Genomic DNA, 22,572 nt, shown 5'->3' on the forward strand with positions numbered 1-22,572 from the left:
TGTGTTTAGCCTTGTTAAAAGATCTTAACACTTTATCATGTGGTTACAGTATAAAATCTATAAGACAAAAAGTTTTTAAAGGTAACATTTTCATGATTTCATGAGTTCAGTTTAAAGACTAACAAAACAATTTCACTAATAAAACAAAAATGGGATGAAAACACACGTAAATAAAACTGCTTTCCTAAAGTTAAAGGACCGTGGAACGCACTAATAAGTGGCTCGTTCAGTGCGTTTCCTTTGGTGGGCCGAATGTTACAAATACCGTCCCGTCGTCCTTGGTGCTCCTAGACACTTTATCTTCAAAAAAGTGCCCGGACCTTCGCATCAGTGGGGATGTCATGACTTCGTATCTGGTTGGACTAATTTCAAACAGGGCCGATGTTTTACTGTCAGACTGTTTGGTGACGAATGTTGAAGTCCTGGAGGAAACAAATACATTGCCAAAGCCGTCGCTCTCTTCATAAGTTTCACTGACAGTCTTCGTGCCAATTATTCCTGCGGGTTGCTCTGCAGTTTGCACTTCAAGAACACTGACCTTGCGCTGTGGGCCATTTTTTGAAGACTCGGCAGCTGCGGACTCCAGATCGCTGTTCACATTTTGACAACTATCAGAGCAGCTATTAGTTTTTGGTTTAAATGTTGACATGGTTGGCTTTGGTTGATCACTTGGTTTTCTGGCAGCTGAGTGAATGGAGATGAATGATGGTGAAGACTGAGAGGAAGACTGTCTAATAAGGGGCTTATTGTGCCCTTTTCTCGACACTTCCTCTTTGGAAAGACTTGAATCCAAATCTGTCTGGAGATTTACATCGCTTGTCTCTTTTGTCTGACCTGATTTGGCCTTGCTTGAAACAATGCTTATCTTCCTGATGTTGTTGGCAGGTTGAAAGTTTTGCTCAGATTTCAAAGACTCATCGAACAGCCCCGACAACCCTGCAATGTCGGCCTCAGATTTCAGATTAGACACGGAGTACAGAGCCTTTTTAATCGTCTCTTCGATTTCAAGCAGCTTTGCTAAAGTCTGTTCCTTCAGGTTCATTATTTCCTTGCTTGCTTTTTCCAGATCTTCAAATGCCGTCTCAACTGAGGAGATGCTTTCAAGATCATCATCCTGGGTTTCTGCTTCAACTTTCTTTCCCTCCATTTTACTTTGCTTAGCGTTTCTCCTTGATGTACCCATCCAAGTAGGGACATTCTGGTATAATGTATTGAGTGAAGTGTCATCTACACTGCTGGCCTCTCCCTCTATTTCTTGCACTTGAGACAGGATCCCCTTGAGTTCCTCTCTTTTCCTAAAGTTTTCAAAGATTTCCATGGCTGCCTTTACATTTCCTTTTACGATGTCTTCCATGTGTACAGAGAGCCTTTGTCGTCTTTCATCCTCTGTCTCTCTTGCCTTCTTCTCTCTTAAAACAACTTTATCCTCAAATGTTGGTTGCTTTTGGTCCGGGTTGTTTTCCTGCACATGGCCCGTAGTGACTGATGTCTGCAGTCCAGGCTCGTGCTGTTTTTCTTGAGGTTTGAGATTTGATTTGTATTCTTGAACAGAAGTCTTTTCTGTCTTTTTATGACCTCTACCGTTATCATCTGTGATTGCTGCCTTCTTGGAAGTGTCTCTGTCCTTTCCTTCAAAGTTATTTAGTGCTGCCTTCGAGCTTGTGTTGATTTCATGCTCACCATCTTCATAACCCCTCATACGTATCTGTATCTCCTCAGCTGCATTGATTTTCTGTTTCACATTTTTCTCTGTTTTCACTTCACTGCTGTTTGACACGGTCATTTTGCAGTCTGATTTCCTCTCTGTGAGTTGTGCTGTTTCCTGTTTCTTGCTGCTTTCCTGAGCCTTTGGCTTGATTGGCAGATATACATTTGCTTGATTTGAGACTTGAATTTCTTCACTAACACATTTTTGTTGTTGGTATGTTTCATGTGAGCATTGTTTACTGAGTTTTCCATGCGTTGTAGTTTCTTGGCTACCCACAGAGCAAAACGACTGGCTTTGTTTTGGACGAATTACTACACTTTTTGTATTTTCTTTAACAGGGCAGGAAACTTTGTTAGGTGATGTATTTGGTTCTTCCACAAGTACAGATTTTATCCATTGTGGCTTTGGTGGTAAAGCTGGCTTCTGCTCCTGTGGTTTCTCAGTCTTTTGAGGCAGTGGAGGTGGACTTGGCCTTTCAGAGTGGGGTGATTTAGAGGTTCCATTTGCTACGGGGTTGGGAGCTGAATTCTGTGTTGTAATAGATGGTTGTCCTTCACAGGTTACTGAAATTGAAGGAGATAATTTTGCGTCAGATGGAGGCACAGGCACCACAACACACTGCTTGTGAACAGTCTTGCTCCTCTCTGAACAAGCCCTGCCTGAATTTCTGTATATCATGGCAGCTTTATAGTCTCCTTTGGATACATTTACGCTAGACTTCTCAAGAGATTTGAGAGCCAATTGCACATTACCGCTTATAATATTTTCCTTATCTAGGAGCTTCTGCTCTGTTGCTGCACTCTGCAGAGCTCTAATAGCTGCTTTCACATCCCCTCTGATAACTTGTTCTGTCTCATCTTCAATTGTCTGACTATTTAACTCGCAACTTACAAAAGGTGGCAGTGATTCTGGGGCACTATTACTGTCTATAGCTGCAATCTGTTGACAAGCCTCAAAGGAGATATGGCTTTCCTGAGCTTTCTCTGTATCACTGACCTTCGGAGAAGTCCTGATTTGCTGGCATCTTGAGGAGGACGAACATGTTGATTGTGCCACTGTTGATGAGCTTTCCTCTTGTGCGGACATATTCAGGTTGTATATTTTTCCAGGAATGATGACTTCCCGCTCTACTTGCATGCTTTGCTGCTTTGCCATTTCAAGAGACCTTTTAGCTGCTTTTACGTCTCCAGATATAATGACTTCTTTTTGTGCTTGGTTTCCTTCGCTTTCAGGACCTTGAGCTGACAGGTCCATGTCATAAATAGTTCCAGGTGTAATGACCTCCCGCTCCACACACATGCTCTGTTGCTTTGCACGTTCTAATGATTGCATTGTTGCCTTGACATCTCCAGGGACAATTTCCTCCTTTGGTACACAGCTGTCAACACTGACAGAGCACTCTGATGAAAAAACCTTTTTGGTGTTCTTTACGTCCCCTGGTAAAACATCAGAAATTGTTCGTTCTGCTTGTTCTTTTTGCTGATAGAGGCTTCTCTTTGCTTCCCTCACACCCCCCTGAACTGTTTCAATCTGTTCCTTAGTCAGAAGGCTCTGATCAGCTTCGTCTTCAGACGCCTCGGTGTGAAGACTTTTGAGATAATGCAGATCTCCCTTTTCAATGCAGCTTTTGTACAAATTCACATTTCCCTTCTCTGTTTCGTCCACTCTGCACGACGCTGCTATCCTCTGACAACTGGCAGTAGCTAACAAATTTCCAATTGTAGACTGAACATCTCCCCTCTCTGTAACCAGACTCTCGGTTTTGATTTCGTAATTGCAGATGAGTGAATAAACGGACATCTCTGCTTGTCCTGCTGCAGTCTCTTGCATTATGATTCCCTTTTTCAAATTATTTTGTGGAATGAGCAAGTCATCAATTACCTGGGCAATGTTTTGTAGTCTTTGATCGTGTTCGATGTTGACTGTGCCGGTCGCTTGGGAGACTGGAAGCTCGACTACTGTTATGTTAACTTTACCTTTTTCAGTTTCTCTCAGAAGAGTTACTTGTGGTTTGAGAGTCGGTCTGACCAAGAGCTGTAGCATGATGTTCCTGATGTTACCCTCAACAACATCCTCTTTCTCAATCTGCACCCCTTCTTTGTTTTCAAACATATATTTTGCCATGTTAACATTTCTGCTGCCATCTGCCTCTATTATGATGCCGCTTGAGTGAACAAAAGCATTTTCATTCAAATACGAAAGGGTATCAGCCACACTGTTGGCGGTGATTTTGTCTAGTGGAGTGGTCTCAAAGAGCCAGGTGGTGCACTTCACATCAGCTTTTGGGATATCTTTAGCACTTTGCACTGTGGTTTCTTCTGGCTCCTTAATTTTGTCCAGGGGCTGCGATTCAAAGAGCCAGGTGCAGCGTTTCACATCTCCCTTCTGGCTATCTTCCCTGTGGACTGCTTTTACTGGACCCTGCTCCTGAGGCTCCCCTTTCAGGCTGTCAATTGTTTGATTCTCAAAGAGCCAGGTGGAGGTCCTGACATCGCCACGCTGCACATCAGTGACACTAACCATTCTCACAAACTTCTTGCACTGCTGCTCAGATTCAAATAACTGTTTATTCAGCTGCACATTACTGCTTCCAAAGTCTTCAGTCACCCTGACTGAGAGCTCATCTCGACTCGTAAGGGAGTCAAGAGGTTGTGTCTCAAATTTCCACCTGGCTGATTTAACGTCCCCTTTCTTGACGTCCTCCTGGGTGACAGCTCGTATGACGTAAACTTCATTCTCCGCCTTGATGGCATCGAGTGGTTTTGTCTCAAACATCCACCTTGCTCCTCTTACGTCACCACTCATTACCTCTTCCTTTTTTAGAGTTGTAACTTCATGAAACTGGCCCTCTTTGTCTCTGATGGCATACAGTGGCAGGGACTCAAACATCATAGTGCTTGACTTCACGTCTATATTGCTCACAGGCTGCTCCACATTGACCCAATTCTGCTCAACGGGTTCATCGTGAATTTTATCCAGTGACGATGTTTCAAATATAAACTTTTTCTTCTGGACATCACCACTTTCAATGCTCTCAACCCTTGGCGTATTTGTGTCATTGTTGTCCTTGTTGAGCTGGCTCATGGGGCAGTTCTCAAACATCCAAGTAAATTTATTTACAGAACCTCTCTCGATTTGTTCTCCTTGGTTCTGCTGATCAGATGCTGCCATGATTTCTGATCCTATTTCGTCAAGAGACTGGGATTCAAAGAGTTCTTTGACTCGCGAAACTTCCCCTGACTGAAAGTTCACTTGGCTGACACATCTCAGATTTTGGTCTGAATTTGTATCCTTTCTTATTCTATCCAAGGCCTCTGTTTCAAAAAGATGTTTCACAGTTTGAACACCAACCTCTGATTGGACTGAATCTCGTATGGTGCTGCATAGCTTCAAATTGTACTTTTCCCCATCTTTGATGCTATCTAGAGGCTGTGACTCAAAAAGCCATGTAATGGACTTGACATTGGTATCTTCAATGGCTTCTTTATCTTTTGCTTTTTCGGATTTGTCATACAAAATGTCCATTGGCTGTGTTTCAAACAACCATTTACAGGTCTTCACGTCACCTTTATGCGGCTCCTCCTCCAAAGAAGAGTTTTGCTTTGTCTGATTGAACTTTGAATGAATCCCATCAATTGTCTGTGTTTCAAAAAGCCACTTTGCCATTTTGACATCACCTGTGTTGTCTTCCTGTCTTGTGATGCCTTTGATTACTTCCACATTTCCTTTTCCTTCTACCAGTTGGTCTAACGGCTTTGTCTCAAACATCCACTTATAGTTTTTGACTTTCCCTTGAGTGAATTCCTCTCGGCTGACTGTTGTAACCTTATGAAGGTTTCCAGAGCTGTCTTTTATTGCATATAATGGAGTTGTTTCAAATATTTCTCTGTTACCTTTTACATTTCCAACTGCAATAGACTCTTCGTTCTCGGTAATCTCCTCCCCAGAAGGAGCAATTTTGCTCAAAGGAATTTTTTCAAAAAGTTCTTTGAATCCCTTCACATCACCTTTTTCAATCACTTGTTCTTTTAATGAAGTGCTCTTTTGAATGCTGCAGCTTTCAAATAACTGTTTTTTGTCTTTTACTTCACCTTGTTCTTCAGCTGAAAGGGTAATTTTCTTCAGGCTCCCGACTTCATAGCTATCACTAAGCGTCTCCATGGGCTGCGTTTCAAACAGCCAAAGGGAGGTCTTGACATCTCCCCCAATTATGTCTCCCTTTTCCAAAGACTTTTCTGCCATGTTTCCTGCTGCCAGTGGTTTCATTTCAAAGAATTTCTTCTTGTTGATGACATCAACCTCTCCTGTGCACTCAGCTATGGCTCCTTCAAATGTGTTCTCTCCTACAACCTCAGGTATTCTGTCAAATGACTCAGTTTCAAACATCCACCTCTTCCGGTCAACACCTCCTCGTTGACCCTCCTCTAGCGATATGCCCCGAATTATTTTCACGACATCAGTTCCCTTACTGATCAGGTCCAAAGGCTGGGTTTCAAAAAGCCAGCGGGCAGTGCAAACACCACTACTGTCGATCTCCTCCCTGCAGATGGATTTAATCTCATGCATATTGCCACTGTTGTCTCTGATAGCACAGCAAGGTTCTGCCTGAAACAGTTTCACGGTCTTTTGGACATCACCTTTCAGCTCCTGAAGCTCAGACCTCAGTTTCAGGAAACTATGATCTTCAATAGAGTTGCAGCGCCCCAAGTCACTCAGTGCTTTAGACTCAAAAAGCAGACGAGTTCCTCTTACATCCCCAGGCTGTACAGGTTCTTTCAGCACTGCCTCAACTAGTTCACCCTCTTCATTTACGGATCTATTTAAGGAATCCAAGGGCTGGGTCTCAAACAACCACATTGATGTTCTCACATCCCCCCTGACAGAAATCTGCCTTTTGGCAGACTGTAGTTGGGTGCTGTCAATATGTTCAAACATCGAGGAGGTGCTTCTTACATCTCCACCCTTTAACTCCTCATTATCCATCAGCTTTTTGGTTGAATGAGGATCTCCAATACTGTCCAGAGTCCAGTTCTCAAAGATCCACCTCATGGATTGCACTTCCCCCTGATAAGCTGCATCTGCTGCCTGAGTGTTTTCTGACTGCACTGCCTTCATGATCTCATCATCCACTGCGTCATCAAGACTTGCCCGTAAGTCTGGGTGGATGTGTTTAAAGAGCCTCTTCAGCTCATTTTTCTGCCGTTGCTGGTAGAATGTGGAGAAGGTTTCTTTAGGTGGAGGCAGGGGAAGGCTACTTAACGATGAAGGCCCTTCATAGTTGAGAGGTCTAGGTGGTACTGGGGGAGGTGGGGGGAGGGGCAAGTCATCTTCTTCAGGAGATGATTGTAAAACTGTGACTTTTCTGGTCTGGTCAGCCATCTTGAAACAATAAAAGAAATTCAAGAATATTATCAGGATCTAGTGATCTAGTCAACAAAAAGAGCATTAAAACAATACATGCAAATATTAGAATGACATGCATAGCAAGGAAAGCCATACTTTACCTTCTTTTATGCTCGCTTCGCTTCTTTTATGCATTTTCACCCCAAACCATCCTCAGTCACACCAGGGTTACCAAAAACACTTCACAGCTGTTAGTAGGCAAATATCACACATACACGCCGCCGAGGCTGCTAGTGTGGCTAGTTGTTTTTAACTTTTTTAGGTGAAAAAAAGCAAAAACAGTGTTAAATTTAAATCTGCATTAAGTTTTTTTTCTGGCTACGTTGTTGCAGTGTAAACTAGGGTTGGGCATTGTTAAGTTTCGGACAGGCTGCCATCAGTCAACCAGCTATTGTTGATATGTTCACAGAGATATGCCACATGCACTGATAGAGACGCTTGTTGAAACGGGAAAACAAAAACAAAAAACAGAATACAAAAACACCTAATAGAGATGATTCACTTTCAATCCCAAAATAAACATTCAGAAGAAATAACAAAAGCTAGATTTTGAGTTGTTGGTGTCCATGGAGAACCAGCAACTCACTGGTATAATGATTACCCTTAATCTTTACTATTCTGATGGAGATACTCTGTGTCTGTGTTCAATTCTGTGCTGGAGCTCAGCTCAACAGAAAGGATGGAGGCACCACCTTGTGGTCATTCTCAGTTTTTCAACATAACAACATAACTACATACAACTACAATTAATTACAAACCAGAAAAATTTAAACAAAAACAAATTATCTAAATGATTTAAACATACCTGACCCTTTGTGAAAAAGTAACATCCTGAATGTTGCATTTAATGTGAGCTCATAGGTTTACTGTGTGTTTGATGGTGGAAGCAAAGACTTAGATGCACAGCACACAATACTGAGAAACCACATTCTCCTGTAAAGGTTTCTAAATGACGTATACTGTACCTTACTGTTTTTAGCCCCTTTTCCTAGTGTACCAATGAATTCCTGTTAAACAAAAGCAAAGAGTGATTTAAATCAGTTTGAATCACACAGAACTTTATTATTTGTTACATATATCCATTAGCACTGTGTTCCACACATTTCAAACATGCACTAAAGTGTTGAGGCGCTCCTGTTGTGACCTAGCACACAGAAAATTCCCCATTGAAGCCTTTGACCTCACTTTGTGGGGAGGAATGAGAAGCATTTCAGGAACTCACTGGTTGTGTTGGGCCTCCTGTGGTGTCAGTGGCTGCTGTTCTTGACAGATAGAGAGTTGATCTGTCTCTCACTGAGAAGGAAGTAGATGTTCTGTCTCTGGTTTGTCTCGTTGGGGTGCCCCCTTTAGTCAGTGAAGAGCTGTATTTGTCCTCTGCAAGAGCAAGATCCGACATCAAATTAATGTTGACTTCTTTATTAGATTTGCCCAATAATACATCTGGAGTCTTGGGATTTCTAGTTTAAACCTAGTGGCACACGCATGCATAAAAGTGGAACAACAGGATACTGCTGTATCCTAAAATAAGCAAAGCTGTGCGTGTCCAGTGTCAGCAACAACTTGAATGATAACGCTGTGTCTGTGTATTTTTAGTTATGGTGGAATCTGTCTTATCACTGTTGTAGCTTCCTGTTACCTCATGGATTCTAGTTCACATGCATTATGCCATGAAACAGCATATGTTTTAGTAAAGAGAGATATTGTAACAAACAAGTCAGATTACGAGCTTTGATCCCGGTAGATAAATAGGCCCACACAGCCCTCCCTGCTGCACAGGACTATCATCAAAATGCATTCCACGGATTGACCATGACACCCAAGAAGAAGAAAAAACAGCAACTGCTAGCTCAGCTGGAGGGACACAGATTGTTTGCACATTGTTTGAATGGGCTCTCTCCCATCAAACCATCAACACCTGACCAAAAGAATGCAACAGCCCAGCCCAGTAAACCACATGCATGTTCTGAAACTGATTTTTGTTTATGCAAAAAAAACCCACCCTGCAATCAGACTGTATTAGCTGAAATTTGTTCCTCAGCTGGAGTTAAGTAAATATAATGAGTTTAGAAAAAAAATCAACAGCAGCATCATGAAAAATATGTTCAGAGGTCAACAGCACAGTATGTTGCACAGGCCATCCAGCTGTAACTAATGGCCAGATTTAAACACACCTCCCTTTTCACGCACTAAGCCCTGACGGGACAAAAGGATGGCCTGGCGAGCCGGCGCCTCTCACGAGTCTGGACTTAAAGCATTTTCACAGATGGGTGAGCAGACAGAATCATGCAACCGACTGCCATGCCCCCCCATGAAAGTCCTCACCCAGTAAACCGAGAGGTCAACTGTCACTCATCATCGACGTGTGTTCACAAACATCCACGCAAACTTGTCTCGACAGAGGAAATAATGAAAAGACTCATTCTTACAGACTCGAAAATGAAATTAAGCGTCAATGACACAACTGGAAACTTTTTTCAGTGATTCCAGCGTTTTCTGAGCAATGTCTGCCGACATCTCTTTGATCTGGGTTAATTCTTCAGGAATGAAGAGGAGCTATTAGCAGCATGCTAATGGGAGGAAATTTTGGGATGCTGGCAGCTGTACAAATGATGGTTAAATGCAGCTGGCATTTGTTCTTCACCACCACCGCAGCCTTTTACCTCCATCAGCTGTTGGCAATTGTAGCTACATTCATAGATTGTAATGAAAACCAACATCCCAAAGGACAACTTGTATTATAGGGTCCCAGATCCCCCATATAGCACTGTGTGTTACACCATTTGCCTACTTCTAGGAGTTCATTTTTTCCCCTTCATTTGATTTTCATTTTCCAATGTTTCTGAAGATATAGAGAAGAAAACAGACTGACTGTCTAACATATGACTTCCAGTTTCCACCATTTGTTTGAAACTTGAGGGATAGCGTACCAATGGGGTCTGACGGTTGATGAGCACTTAACACTTAATGAAGAGAGCATTATATTCATAAATTACTGCCTTTATAGCTCAGTCATAAAAAGACAGGAGCAAAATTGCAAATTTCAGAATTTTCTATACTTTGTGATTGCTGTTGAAAAAATCAGTTTTTCCAGTACAACTTCATCTTGTCTCAACAATAACAGCATGAAATTTGACAAAATAAAGTCCAATAATACAAAACATGTACATCCAGAAACCTTTCTCTGTCATTATATAGTGCTATTGTCATTTTACTGTAGCGGCACAGTCACGCTATTTGGCCTCATATGAAGAAAGTTAATAAATACTCACTAAAACACCATCCAGCGTTGTTTCCCTGTGTATTTCTGCTGTGTTCACTCCCAGGACCCCTGTGATGTGTGATGTGTAGTAGAGCCTGTCTCCTCTTTCAGTGCTCTCTGTGACTGAACTCTTTCTAGTCCCGTGGCCTTGGTGACAGCTGATTTTTATCAGTGCCTGCTGCCCCAGTGGAAGACTTTGGCTATTTTGGGATGGTGGGCTGGCTGCTGCTACTCGCCTGAGTCAATCACCTCTGTTAGTCACTGTTGGATTGGGACACCCCTCATTTCCACAGATACATTGTCACTTGCTATAACAGGAACTGGGTGGGACCAATAGTATGTGTGTCAGTGGATGCTCGGCAGCCAATATATTGAAAGAAAAAATACAGACAAATGGTCCTATTTTGGTAAGTTCTACTTGGGTCCTGGCATTCATGAGGATGTCACTCACACGCCTAAACAGTATTTTCGGCCAACATACACCTTCAAGTGTCCCATTGGACAGAACAATGTACACCCCCTGCACTGCCAAACGTACTCATGAACAGCTCAAGGAACATGACACAGATCCAAAGGAACTGATCTGGCCTCCAAACTGCCCTGATCTCAGTCCAGTCTTTTAAAATGCTAATTCTTACTCTCTTTTTCCACACTACCTACACTTTAAGTATCACTAGGACAAAATCTCACCCTAAATTCAACAGAATTAGATGGCAAACGCTGGGAAATTACACCATAAGCCATGGGCTGTATTATGAAACGCTACCAAATATTTCAGCTTTATTTTGGAACAAACACAGCTGACATTACTGGTTGTTCCTTACTTATACCAGGTTCATCACAGGGTAAGGACGTCAGTATTGCTGAAGCATTATCAGTAATGTGTCGCGGACAGGCATGGCTCAGAGGGCCAAGGCCTGCATCACGGTCAGAACTGGTGGTGACACTCTCAGTTCTATCTTAAGCATGTGTGCCGGGCACATAGTTATGCATTTACAACACTACATCCTTGTCTTTATTTAGCTTCTTTTTCCTCCCACCACCAAACACCACATGGGTTGCCACTGCTTCGTAAACTCGGTCAGGATTTACATGGTGACACTTTAAATACTAGGCCTTGATCCTGAACTGTTTGCTCTGTGGCAACCTAATATAGATTCATTTGATGCGCTTGAGAACTGCTGTTTGACATGCAAAGATGAATGTGCCTACATTCATATTTCAAAGAACTGTCAGGAACATATATATTAAACAGCTTGAGAAGTGTCCACTCGTCTTACCTTACATGACAATGAACCTCAAAGCTTCAAGGAAACTCTGGCACCCATCCCTTATCCCGTCCTAGATGTCAGTGATTGTAGTAAATATGAAACAAAGTACCACTGCTCACCAGGCAAGTGTCTGCGTGCTCTGTCATGAAACTCTGGAAGCCCATTCACAGCCCTTCTTCCACCCACTTGAGTGGCTTTCTGTGGATAAACAGCACATTATGTTGTCAAGAGAATTATAACAGACAATATATGATTGTTTTGTGTCTCATTTTGGTGGGTGTGGAGTCGGGCTGTCGAGACTTAAAATAGAGGGAGCTTAAAATCCATGATAGCTGGGTTAAGAGTTGGATGACACTCATGTCACTTTCAGTAACACATAGCCAGGAAAGATATGCAGGATTAGTAAGCTTCACTATTAACTGGTCCAGATTTTTTCTTTTTTTTTCTTTTTTTACACAAACAGACTAACTGCCTGGTTCTGGATGTAAAGTGCAAACATATCAGGTGAGTGGTTCCTTTAAAAAGTATGAAAATACTAGCGTTTCATTGCTACCTATACTGTATTTCATCAAATAAATTGCTAACTGCCAAATAGGCTACCAAGTGCAAAGCATAGGACTAATGTTTCAGCAAAATTCAATTTAATTCAATTCACTTTTATTTGTATAGCACCAAATCACAACAACAGTCACCTCAAGGTGCTTTAAGACCCTACAATAATACAGAGAAAACCCCAACATTGCACTTGGCGACAGTGGGAAGAAAAAACTCCCTTTTGACAGGAAGAAACCTTTAGCAGAACCAGGCTCACATCACGTGCTTGTGTCATTTGGATGACCAGCACTGTATTGTAACACTACTTGTAACTGCTCAAGTAGGCAGCTGACACACCTGTGTAGCTGTGTCCTTAAGAAAAGTGTTATGACTTCTCCTGTCCTGCAGAGGGTAGTCTCTCACTGTGACACTGTCAGTTTCAGACGCCATGTTCAGCCTAGGGCTGCTGCTGAAGCACTGCTGCAGGGTAGCTTTGGACTCGAACAGGGCGCACAGAGCTTTGGTGCCCGTAGCCTCCTTCTGAGGAAGGAACTCCATGGAGCGACTCCTGGAAAGATTAGAGCGCCTTCCTGAGCCCCAGAGGACCACATTCTCTCTGCTGTCCCCTCTTCTCCATCCGCCATCCACCCAGCTTTCCGACAGCTAAAGAGAGTAGTTGATTTTTATGTGTTTTTCAGTTTTAGCAGTATTTCCATTTAACAAACACAAGTGTAGACACCTACCTCAAGATTCTGCTCTGCTCTATCAGGACTCCTTAGGTCAGAGCAGCTTTGGTAACTATTAGGACAAATTTAATACCAATATATATTAACAGATGAGTGAATGAAGACAACACACAGTCAGTAAACATTGCCAGCACCTGTGAATAATGTAAATAAACTGTAAATGTCACAAGTTTGTGCCTCAGTAGAACTTACTGTTGCACCAGTTGAGAGACAGACTTTCTCTTCCAGCCGGGGGAAACTGCATTGACCCACGACTTTTCCTGAATCCCAGAAAGACTCTTCAAGGACTGGGTCCTCCTCAGGCCAAAAACCTCCATTGTATTCTTTTAAACAACAGCTGCAATTTAAAGCAACAGCATTTTTTCACCAAACTGCAAGCTTTTAAAACCAGGCTGTCATTTAAATCAGAATAGATCAAATCCACAAATGTTTTCCTTTGACTCATCAATAAACTCTAAATTTGACATTCTTAAATTCAAGTACATAACTGAGGTTTAACTTCTTTTGAGTTATTATACAACAGACACTGACACTGACAGTCATCTGACTCTGTTAATGTTTATGAATTTATGCACTCAAGCAGCAAACCCAGAGTCCTGGCTCGAGATGCCGTCTTATAACAGTGTGATACATACACGACTGCTGTAGCTGAAAGGACATTTAATGCTTTCAAATAAGAAAGAAAGAAAGAAAGAAAGAAAGAAAGAAAGAAAGAAAGAAAGAATGACATCTTAATTCTGGACAGAGAATTCATATTCACATATATATATTCTGTCTGACTCACATATGAGATGCCGCTCCGTCAGCTACAAAGCAGTTACAATAACGTTGCAATAATAATGATGCAAATAATGTTTTTTTTACCTAAAAGAAATCTAATAAATATTCAGCTCCAAACCTGAAAAGAAGAAGAAGTTGTCACCACTGCATTTCTGTCTTTCCGTCTTACTCGTGGTTTAGGAGCATCTCTCACAAGACACAGCAATTTCTGGTGGTCAAAGTCCTTAAACACCTTGTGATTCAAGTCTTCCGGATGTGATATCTGCCATGATAGAATCACCTGATGAATTTGTCTGATGGAGCAATAAAACTCTGATATTTATAAATGAGGAGAAATGTACGCCGAGTAAAAAGTCGCATTTCCCAAAATTCTGTTTGTCTTTATTACGCTAAACATATCACCAAAACACATTTTTAGTATCCATGTGTCTGTAAATTGTAATGCTTTCTATTTGATACTTTAAACACTAATGACCATGCTGACAGCTTGAGGCATTCAAAACAGTGAGAAGCCAGAGAGCCGACCTGCGTGACAGCTGGTCCAGTCAGATGTCCGTGCTGAAATGCCTGGCATAGCCGCTCTGTTACTGGATTCCAAACCAAAACCCAGAGCGGCAGCATTTTATCTGCACCTCTCACGCCTTACCCTAGACACTGTGTTAGCAGCAGCAAGGGCCACATTCACCCATCTACTGTTCCTCAGTGTGCTCAAACAGATAACATGTTTAGCTGATTCTGCTGATACCAGTACCAGAAACGCTGACGGTGCTTGTAAGTTGATGATGAACCCATTTCTGTTGATGATTACAGTCTGCTAGTACTCAAAGGGTGATATTATATTTCTAAATTGTTGGCACATACAATTTTATACCCTAATTATCCCAAAGGAATTTTATAGTTCGCAGAGGTTTACAGTTTTATGATGCCTACAACCTGCAAAGGACTCACAGAGTGGCTCTGTCACAATAGGAGAGAGCCGAGGCCTGCATTCACCTGCAACTGCTTTTCTGTGTTTACAAGTGAATGTGATGACATACATATCCACCAGCCACTTTATTAGGTACATCTGTTCAGCTTCTCATTATTACAAATGTCTAATCAGCCAATCATATGGCATCTATTCATTGCTTTCAGGCCTGTAGACATGGTCCATATGAGATGCTGAAGTTCGAACTGACCATCAGAATGGGCAAGAAAAGTGATTTAAATTACTTTGAACATGCCAGAGGGGCTGGTCTGAGTATTTTTTAAAAACTGCTTTTGGTTTGAAATGGTCTGAAAAATAGAAAATATCCCATTAGTGCATTGTAGATGCTAGAGGTCAGAGGAGCATGGACTGCTTTGCAGTGACAGGAAGCATCGGTAACTCAAATAACCACTGGTTAGAACCAAGAGATGCAGAAGTGCTACTCTGAATGGACATCAAACTACGATGAAGCGGAAGGGCTGCAGCAGCAGAAGACCACACTGGGTGACACTCCTGTCAGCTACAAACAGAAAACTGAGGTTACATTTTACACTGGCTCGACAAAATTGGCCAACAGAAGAAAAAAAAAGGTTACCTTGTCTGCTGAGTCTCGATTTCTACTGCAAAATTCGGATGGTAGCATCAGAATTTGGCATAAACAACATGAAAGCATGGATCCATCCTGCCTTTTATCAACAGTACAGCATGGTGGGGATGGTGTTGGGATATTTGTTTAACACACTTTTGGCCACATAGTAACTGAGGATTGTTTAAATGTCACAGTCTCCTTGTGTTTATCTATTTATAACCACAATGTGCCCATCGTCCTATGGCTGCTTTCAGCAGGATAATGCACCATGTCACAAACCCTTAATAATCTCACACTGGTTTCTTACAGATGACCAGATCTGAATCCAACAGACCACCTTTGGGATTTGATGTAACCGAGATTCTCATCAGGGATGTGCACCTGACAAATCTGCAGGAACTGTTTGATCCTGTCATGTCCATATTGAAAGAAAATCTCTGAGGAATGTTTACAGCACCTGCTATACATGAAACCATGTTATAAAGAATTAAGACAGTTGTGAAAGCAAAGGGAGGTGCAACACAAGCTTCTCCATGAGCTGTGTTTTTTCACTTTTTATCTTGTTTAAAATGAGTTAAATAAATATTTACTTATCTTTTAGGACAAATTCACAGCAATAACTTTGTTGCTTGTAGTCACACTTCTTGCTTGTAATAGTGATCAAGCTTTCTTTAGCCTTTATAAAAGAAAATGCACAGTTAGCTGACAGCTAGTGGAGCATTTGATAGTTAGAAGTAACACGTTACTGCAGGAGTTGTTTCCTAGCAAAAACAAAGCTATAAAGAAAGTACTCAAATTTATCAGTGGGTGGACAAATGATTAATAAATAAATAAACAAACCTAAATATTTTCCATATGAGATAAATTTGTAAATTGGTAACTGCTGGCCAACAAACAGCAACCCCAAACTGAAAAGAGAGGTGTTTGCTACTTATCTTTGCTGCCCCTATCTGGCCAAAAACAGGAACTGTGAGCTCATTTTGTAGACTTACTGACAGTTTATAAAATAGGACGCATTTCACTTTTTATTCTACAAGATCTCACATTTTGCAGCATATTTACCTTCATATGTATTTTGTTGTAGTTTCAGACAGTTTTAAAGTATTCATTATTAAAGGCTCTGAGACAACAACATCAATAAACAAGAAAAGAGCAACCTGCCAAACAATTTATGGTCTTTATGATTTATGGGCGATCGTGGCTCAAACGTTGGGAGTTCGCCTTGTAATCTGAAGGTTGCCGGTTCGAGCCCTGGCTTGGACAGTCTCGGTCGTTGTGTCCTTGGGCAAGACACTTCACCCGTTGCCTACTGGTGGTGGTCAGAAGGCCCGGTGGCGCCAGTGTCCAGCAGCCTTGCCTCTGTCAGTGCGCACCAGGGTGGCTGTGGCTACAATGTAGCTGCCATCACCAGTGTGTGAATGTGTGGATGACTGAACGTGTTTGGGGTCCTTAGGGACTAGAAAAGCGCTATACAAATACAGGCCATTTACCATGGTTAAGTACCAAATTGTAATGTAGTATTTAGGAATCACATTGTTGGTGCAAAAGGACAGTTTTATGTCTGTCAAACTGTGTTAACTTTGGCATTTTTTGTAAATTCAGCGAATGAAATGAGAAAATATTGTGTGTTTTTGTGACAGGCGGCTAGCAACAACGTGCATTAAGATACAATTTAAAACTGGTTCTTTGTTATCCGTTATGTGTAGATACAATACTGGTTCGTTCCTTGAGTTAAGTGCCTTTTGTATGTGTGGCCGATTGATAGATCAGTGTTAAATGCCATCCATCCATCTTCATCCGCTTTATCCGAGGCCGGGTCGCGGGGGCAGCAGCCTAAGCAGAGAGGCTCCCTCTCCCCAGCCAACTCCTCCAGCTTATCCGGGGGAACACCAAGGCGTTCCCAGGCCAGACGACAGATATAATCTCTCCAGCGTGTCCTGGGTCTGCCCCGGGGCCTCCTCCCGGTGGGACATGCCCAGAACACCTCACCCAGGAGGCGCCCAGGAGGCATCCTTGTCAGATGCCCAAACCACCTCAGCTGGCTCCTTTCGATGTGGAGGAGCAGCGGCTCTACTCTGAGCCCCTCCCGGATGGCCGAACTTCTCACCCTATCTCTAAGGGAGAGGTCAGCCACCCTTCGGAGGAAGCTCATTTCTGCCGCTTGTATCCGCGATCTCGTTCTTTCCGTCACTACCCACACCTCGTGGCCACAGGTGAGGGTAGGGGCGTAGATCGACCGGTAAATTGAGAGCTTCGCTTTTACACTCAGCTCCCTCTTCACCACGACTGACTGGTGCAGCGTCCGCATCACTGCAGCCCCAATCCGTCTGTCGATCTCCGGCTCCCTTCTCCCATCACTCACGAACAAGACCCCGAGATACTTGAACTCCTCCACTTGGGGCAGGAACTCATCCCCGACCCGGAGTGGGCACTCCACCCTTTTCTGGCTGAGAACCATGGCCTCAGATTTGGAGGTGCTGATCCTCATTCCCGCTGCTTCACACTCAGCTGCGAACCGTTCCAGTGCGAGCTGGAGGCCATCACCCGATGAAGCCAACAGAACCACATCATCCGTGAAAAGCAGAGATGAGATTCTGAGGCCACCAAAGTGAAAGCCCTCTGCCACTTGGCTGCGCCTAGAAATCCTGTCCATAAAAATTATGAACAGAACCGGTGACAAAGGGCAGCCCTGGCGGAGCCCGACTTATTGCCGGCAATGTGAACCAAGCTCTTGCAACGGTTGTATAGGGATCGAATGGCCCATAACAGTGTTAAATGGCTTAACAAAATATAAAGAAATTCAATTAAATTCAATTTTATTTATATCGCGCCAAATCACAACAAAAGTTGCCTCAAGGCGCTTTATGAGAATCTTGAGGCCTTGAGGCATGAAATGAGGGGTACTTCAATGCTTTTGAACAGAATTGTATTTAGTGTCAGAGCAGATCTGCATGTAGAGCTCTAAAATGACCATACATGTACAAACTATATGAGTAAAAAGAAATAAATTTGTTGTGTACGTTCAGGAAAAGAAACAAAGATTTCGTTAACTTTATCGGAGTTAACCCTCCGACTCCCCACAACTTTACAAAATAGACCCGAAGGCTTGCTGTCAGGTGTCATTCTGATTCAAATGTACACAAAAAAGACGTTTCCAATATGAAAGTTGTAAGGTCTGAGCCGACCTGAGTGAGGAAAGTGGTTCCTTTAACGTCATCTGTGGACAAAGAAAAGAGACACCAGTAGATGGAGCCAGAGTGGCATCCTTCCTCCCATTTACAATGCAGTAGATGAGTTTAAAGGGCATCATAGTTACTTCCTTGTTTACGGAAAATTGTTGTCATATTTTACAGTTGACCATGTGCTCATGTATAAATCACACCAGTTTTGCAAGAGCAAAAAATGTGTGTGGTCACACAAGCACACACACACACACACACACACGCACACAAACATATATTTATTGCACATTTAATACTATAGTCTGCTGTGCACAAACACTACAATGCATAGCAGGAACACTGTGGTCAGAAATCACGAAGAGAATTAAAGATTTGTGGTTCTAACAGTGTTAGCCTTTAGCATGTGTTTTGCCAGCTGTAATGGAAGAAGAGAGAGGCAATCAGTGAGCGTGTAGAGGAGGGAGGGGGGAGTCAGACAGTCTCACCCACACAGTTCCACAGAACAGTCAGTACTGGCCTGAACAGCTGTGAACAGAGCAGGTCTCCTTCCTCCTGCATGCTCCTGCAAAAGCCTCACATGGAGCCACATGTGACAGGCAACACCAACAGCAGAGCACACTGTGCTGGGACTCAGCGAGCACGGGAGCTCCCACTGCAGGGCTGACAGCCAGGCACAATCAGCTGGGGCGACATAAGAAAGGGAGCACACACATGCACACACACAGACACGCTTTGTGCACTCACACAACTTTGGTAGTCTCTAATTGTGAATGCATAATGAAGCTGCTGCAGCACAGACATAAGGAAATATATCTCTACTCAGTGATGCGTTTTACTATGTACCCTGGTGGAAAATGCCTTGTGGGTGCACGATGCATCACTCAGGCAAGTTTTTAAGTTTTGTGAGAAAGGTCACCACAGCTCTCTTGTTGACAAAAGGCTCATTGTTGAAGGGGAGGGGGGGGAGATGTCAAACCCAATCATACAGCTGCTTTGCTGTTACAGCTTGAGTCGCTCACATGAAGCTACAGATAAGATCACTTCTCTAGAAAATTGTTGTGCAACCTACTTTGCACTCTGAGCTGCAGCTCGACTCGCATTAAAAAACAGTACTGTAGTGGATGGTGTTTGGGAAATAAGTGTGGAAATATACTCGTGTTATCACATAAAATAGTGTGTTTACGTCCGCTATTGCCGCAGCTAATGCTGCAGTGATAGTAAGTAAATGCACTTTATTGCAAACATCATTTTATTTTTACATAAACATTTTATCATTACACACAACCATGACACTTTTTCCATATCAACTGTAGAGCTTAAGCATGTAGAGCACACGCTAACGCTACCTCAGAGATAACATATCACCCTCTGTGGCCACAGAGACACAGGAAGCTCTCTGGTGTCACCCCCTGAACTGATAGTACTGCACAGACAAAAGGATGGCAGTTGACCCATCACTTAAGGTGTCACAGTTGCAAAATTTTACCGGTAGTCTTTATCTGTATCTTCAGTGGAGAAGGTGAGACTTTCATTTCTTCTTCTTTTTCCATGAACTGTGAGATTCCACTCTGTGCTCTTTTACAACTTTGTTTATTGCTATTTTGAAATACCACTGGGTACCCAAATATGAAATAATTTACTAGTTTATTTGGGGCTTACAGTTTTACTAAAAAATCAATTTCATAAAGATAAATAGCTAGATAATCAGTGAGTTAGCAGCAGTTCATGGAAAAAATAGCTGGGACCAGTGTAAGATCAGTTATTTTTGACCTGTAAATCATGCAGAGATACTCTGATAAAATCTAAGAATTTAAAAAGTTAGAGCTAGAAATGAGCAGAATAAGCCTTCTAATAATTAAAACCAAGTTTTAGGGGCTGTAGTAGAAAATCCTTTTGAACTTCTAGAGACTAAAATTCTGATGTGATTGCGTCAGACACAAATACCAAGTATATGAGATGAGTAAACCTGAAGTAAAGAAGGAAAAAAAGATCACGTAGTAAGCTAAGAACACCACTGACGTAAAAAAAAAAAAAAAGACTCGTGATTCTGACAGTGTTGATGCTGCTGATGATTAAGGCAAGCATAGTGATTCACTGACTGTCCTCTAAAATAAAAACGCATGAGCTATATTTGCCCTTGTGACCATGGTGACGAAAGGAAATGACATCAGAGGCTGTGTAAAAAAGGAGTCATGTTTACATTTGAAAGAGAGAGAAAGAAAGTTGGAGAATCTATCTATCTATCTATCTATCTATCTATCTATCTATCTATCTATCTATCTATCTATCTATCTATCTATCTATGAAGTAACTCTAAGAAAAGAATAAACAATCTCCTGGCAGCATGTGGCTTCAATCCATCTTGCTTTACTACCTGACTGGAAGCAACAACACTCGCCCTGTGACTATCTGATACTTCCTCTTATACCCTGGAAAGCTGAGTGCGGTCTCCTAAAACACAGGTAAATCCTTGAGATAATAACCACAAGCAACAAGGAAGGAGAAACTGGGGCAGACTTCTACACGCCTGAAGCTTTTGTCAGAATTCACCAGTATTATTACTGCTGTATGTGCGCCATCGCTGGCACAGCTTGACTGAAGCCTGTGGCAGCAACCTGAGAGGCTGCCAGAATGTAGGTTAACTTAGGTTATGTAACCTGGAGTGTGAAGTGAAAGAGCAGCAATGTTTGTGCTCTGACTCTCTTCTGACAGGCAATATTCGCAGAATATGGGTGCATGACAATGGTGAGGAAAGCAGCTCAAAAAAACTGAACTGATACTGAGCAGCCACATACGAGTGGCTTTAAATCTGAAAAGTGTAAAGGAATGAGGTCAGGAGTCTGGGTCAGTTTGCACTGCGATGGCTGCATGGATACAGTGAGTAAATACAGGCAGTTGTGAAAGAATGGCTGAATATTAACAAACGCAGGAACAAAAACTCTGACTTTCTCTGCTGCACGGGTGTGAAAAGGATCATCCGGCTGACACATCTGAGGCACACAGCATGCGACACAGTCACACCATGCGTGGTAACAGCCTGCAAAAAGGAACAGGAAACTCCAACTGTATTTGCTCAAATGTATTTTTGTCCAGGCAATGATTGTGCTATAAATAGCCACATGAAGCCTCACATAGCACTTTGATGATGTGTTATGAGTAAGTTGTAGCAATCTCTCTGAGCGGATCCTTCAAGCTGCAAAATCTACCTTGAGTCAAATATCCAGATTCTAATTTTAGCAGCCAAGAACAGACATAATTTCTTTTACGTGCCATTTCTCTGCACTATAATCTGTCCTGCTGCACTGTCTCTCTGTGTTTACTCTCCACGCAGGTCACACACACACATGCTGCACTACAGTGATCCCAGCCAAAGTGGGTCACTCTCTCGTAACACACTTCCACAGAGTGCTGAAGTCAGGATGAGCGGCCCTTCCTCTGACCAGAGGATTTGGACCAGCAGATATTTAGGCATTAGTGCAGCTATTATTTAACCCTTTCAAACTGCTGCACAGATCTGTATCAACACAAGGGGGTCAAAGCTTGAGCCCAGGAGTATTTTGGGCATGTCCATCTTTCCGTTCATCTGTCTGTCCATCTGTTTTGTCTGTCTCCCCTGAGCTTCATTTTCCTCCCAGTCGGGGACGCAGAGCACAGCCTATGATTATCTTTAAAAGCAGAGGCACTGGAATCTTAAATCCAGCCGCTTTACCTTCACTCAGCCACAAGGTTCACGGTGTAAGAAAAGCTCTGTTTGGATAGCCCATAACGAGTGTGTGCATATACATGTTATAGGCTTTAATTTATGACAACATCTGCTTGTGAGGAGTGTGGCGTGAAAGCAAGAAAGAGGATTTTTCTTTGCGTTAAACGGGCAGAGGCTTTACATCCAAATCCATAATCCTGGCCATCTTCGGCTCTTCTGCACTGCAAACTGTTTCCTAAAGTGCCTGACTGGAACCATCACTCCTACCAATGTAACAGGAAATATATTAAAGGAAAACAACACAAACGCCAAGGGCTGTATCTCACGTTTAATGATGGTCTTATCACAATTTTACTACAGGTCTAAAGGTGGCTTACAAAGATGCGAAAGCCTTGTTTAAATAAAAGGATTAAATCCCCAAGGAAGTCTG

The 22,572-nt window shown here is 42.5% G+C and overlaps 3 protein-coding genes across 3 annotated transcripts; all 3 read right to left on the reverse strand.

Annotated features, from left to right (window-relative positions):
* Positions 1-33: 33 nt before the first annotated feature.
* LOC120741843 (xin actin-binding repeat-containing protein 1-like) lies at positions 34-1,806 on the reverse strand. Its single transcript, XM_040044924.1, has one exon. It carries the CDS (start codon positions 1,781-1,783, stop codon positions 227-229), a length of 1,557 nt encoding a protein of 518 aa, XP_039900858.1. The 5' UTR covers positions 1,784-1,806; the 3' UTR covers positions 34-226.
* Positions 1,807-2,159: 353 nt separating this feature from the next.
* Positions 2,160-10,599, reverse strand: xirp1 (xin actin binding repeat containing 1). Its single transcript, XM_040044922.1, has 5 exons — positions 10,381-10,599; positions 8,334-8,485; positions 8,077-8,118; positions 2,705-7,087; positions 2,160-2,271 (listed from the first exon to the last, which is right to left on the reverse strand). The coding sequence occupies exons 4-5, from the start codon at positions 7,085-7,087 to the stop codon at positions 2,269-2,271; spliced, it is 4,386 nt and encodes a 1,461-aa protein (XP_039900856.1). The 5' UTR covers positions 8,077-8,118; positions 8,334-8,485; positions 10,381-10,599; the 3' UTR covers positions 2,160-2,268.
* Positions 10,600-11,221: 622 nt separating this feature from the next.
* Positions 11,222-16,001, reverse strand: LOC120741845. The gene is made up of 5 exons (XM_040044927.1): positions 13,820-16,001; positions 13,114-13,258; positions 12,919-12,973; positions 12,533-12,838; positions 11,222-11,839 (listed from the first exon to the last, which is right to left on the reverse strand). Exons 2-5 carry the CDS (start codon positions 13,236-13,238, stop codon positions 11,702-11,704), a joined length of 624 nt encoding a protein of 207 aa, XP_039900861.1. The 5' UTR covers positions 13,239-13,258; positions 13,820-16,001; the 3' UTR covers positions 11,222-11,701.
* Positions 16,002-22,572: the final 6,571 nt, after the last annotated feature.

Source organism: Simochromis diagramma, unplaced genomic scaffold (assembly GCF_900408965.1).
Source record: "Simochromis diagramma unplaced genomic scaffold, fSimDia1.1 OVJJ01000663.1, whole genome shotgun sequence".
Lineage (NCBI taxonomy): Eukaryota > Metazoa > Chordata > Actinopteri > Cichliformes > Cichlidae > Simochromis > Simochromis diagramma.